Source organism: Cyprinodon variegatus, unplaced genomic scaffold, assembly GCF_000732505.1.
Source record: "Cyprinodon variegatus isolate N-32 unplaced genomic scaffold, C_variegatus-1.0 Scaffold775, whole genome shotgun sequence".
Lineage (NCBI taxonomy): Eukaryota > Metazoa > Chordata > Actinopteri > Cyprinodontiformes > Cyprinodontidae > Cyprinodon > Cyprinodon variegatus.
In genome coordinates, this window is record NW_015151228.1 from 123,375 (window position 1) to 125,610 (window position 2,236).

Here is a 2,236-nt window from a genome sequence, read left to right on the forward strand (position 1 = left end):
TTCAAAGTCTCCTGGAGACATACAGCTGAGTTTGTCTGCATATTTATACTAACTGAAGCTTTTTTATATTATAAACTGAGTCATAGGCAGCAGCTAGATGCTAAATAAAAGGGGCCCTGAGATGGAGCCTTGGGGAACCCCATGGTTCTGTTGCTTAGCTCTCTGGTTATCCTGATGTTTCAGGATTTAAACATGCAGATTTTTTTTTCTCTGATGTCAGATCAGCGCACCGGAGGCGGCCTCTAAGGATCCAGCTTTGCCGCTCATCGACTCCCACGCTCAGAACCTCATCCAGAAACGGATCACGGTGGAGCGGCTCAGCAGCTGGTAGGTGTTCTTCTCATGGTGGACTCTCTGTTCACCTGCAGTTTGTTAGATGGGTCTGTAGTTTAGATGAAAACCCGAAGCTTTGGTCCCTCAGATGTGTTCCTGTTTCTCAGCGTGTCGATGCTCTGGATGTTAATGTTAGGAAAGATATTTTAAAAATCAAACCGTAATTCCGATATTAGAGATGAATAAATTCTCATACGTCTTGCTGTGTTCCTCAGCCTCAGAAACATCGTGGGTCCGGTGGGCCTCACCATGAGCGACGTCTCCACAGACCTGAACCACCTGGTCAGGACATTCAGGTCAGTTCAACAGAAACAACAACATCCCCGCCTGCCAGCATGCTTGTAGCGACAGTGGAGAGAAAAACTCCCGTTTAACAGGAAGAGGAAGAGCAGAGAGCGTTAAGTTTCAGGTTGAACTAACAAATACTGCAGCGTTTAGAGACCCAAGCGACACAAAGCCATTTTTGCCGATTTAAGCAACAAAAATATGAGAAAATCTTAACCTTTGTGTCTTGTTGCGACAACCAATCAGAGACTAGATATGGCAGTGATGTACATTAATAAGCATTCCTGCAAATGCACCAGAATTAGCCAAAAGGCAGTTTTATCTGTTGTCCGTGGACAGATCTTAAATTATCTATCTAAAAACACAACCTTAAGAGTTTTACTGCAAATAATACAAATATAAAAATAGCTTCAACCTCTCAACGACCCGTTTTATAGTATTTATAACTAATAACTCAGAATACATGAAAATTACACCAATAAAATGTTTACCAATATAGATGTTAGACATCGTTGGAAAGCTTCGATTCTCCACTATTCAACCAACAAGTTCATTTTCTGGACACAGCGAGCACCAAAGCACAATTAATACAGATATAGCAGCATGTCAAAATGTAAACATGACAAAGAAGCCACAACAAGGAAGCAGGTCTTTATTACTACGGTTCAGAAAAAGACTTATTATTTTCTAGAATAAAAAAAACACGTCATATTTGAAGTGATGCAGCTTGGGAGGTGTTTTAGTCCCCGAATTTCCATTTATATATTCAGAAACTAGAAGGTGTTAGCTTTCAAATAATGTATCACACATGTCTTTTGGGTTTACAGTTCCTAAGTTATTTGCTTTTCCATTTGGGTATGCAAAATATGTTAAATTTCCAAACAATTAGGTGGATGGAAGTCCCAAGGTCAGGATTTGGTTCCCCTGGGCGGAGTGTGTGTTGGGATTTTGTAAGGAAGAAATGTTTCTACTGAGGTTGCCTCAGTCAGAGCTCCATCTCTCCATCTGAGGATGTTAAATAAATTTGAACCTTTTTTCTTGCAAGAAATGCCTCTGCCTCAGCTTCCTAACTCCACACAGACCATGGATTATTTTGTAAAAACAGACTGAGGTTTGTATACTTGATGACATTTTCCCAGCTAAAAAGCTTGTTTTTTTAGTAAAATGGCACAATGGTGGTATTTTATATTAAAAATGTAGTTGCTAACGTCCAGCAGACCAATAGAAAAGCATCTCTGCTCCTCCCTCCAGAGGAAATCCCGCCCCCAAATGTGAAGATCATATGATCTGGAAAAGATATATAACTTATATAAAACTCAATCTGAGAAAATAAATAATAGTTAAAAAGATGATAATCTGTAAAAACAAATCAGGAAAAATAACATTTAAAAATATTAAGTCATGTAGAAATTTCAAACAGAAAAATAAACCAGCAAAGTAGTAGTAGTAGTAGTACTAGTACTTTTTTCTTATCAAACTTCCATTTACAAAATCCTTTCTTTACAACAATATTGGGACAACATTCACTCCATAAAAACGTACTAAAATCAGTTAATTCTTGTATAAAACATTTATTTTTTTCAATGCATTGTTGTTAAGCATTCATGTCATCATTTAA

The 2,236-nt window shown here is 38.0% G+C and overlaps 1 protein-coding gene across 1 annotated transcript in view; it reads left to right on the forward strand.

Moving 5' to 3' along the window:
* Nucleotides 1–2,236, forward strand: part of rpap2 (RNA polymerase II associated protein 2) — a 21,881-nt gene that overhangs the window by 8,777 nt on the left and 10,868 nt on the right. The window contains exons 6-7 of the mRNA XM_015396083.1: nucleotides 221–327; nucleotides 549–629. Coding sequence (XP_015251569.1) covers nucleotides 221–327; nucleotides 549–629 — 188 coding nt within the window. The remainder of the gene's footprint in view (nucleotides 1–220; nucleotides 328–548; nucleotides 630–2,236) is intronic.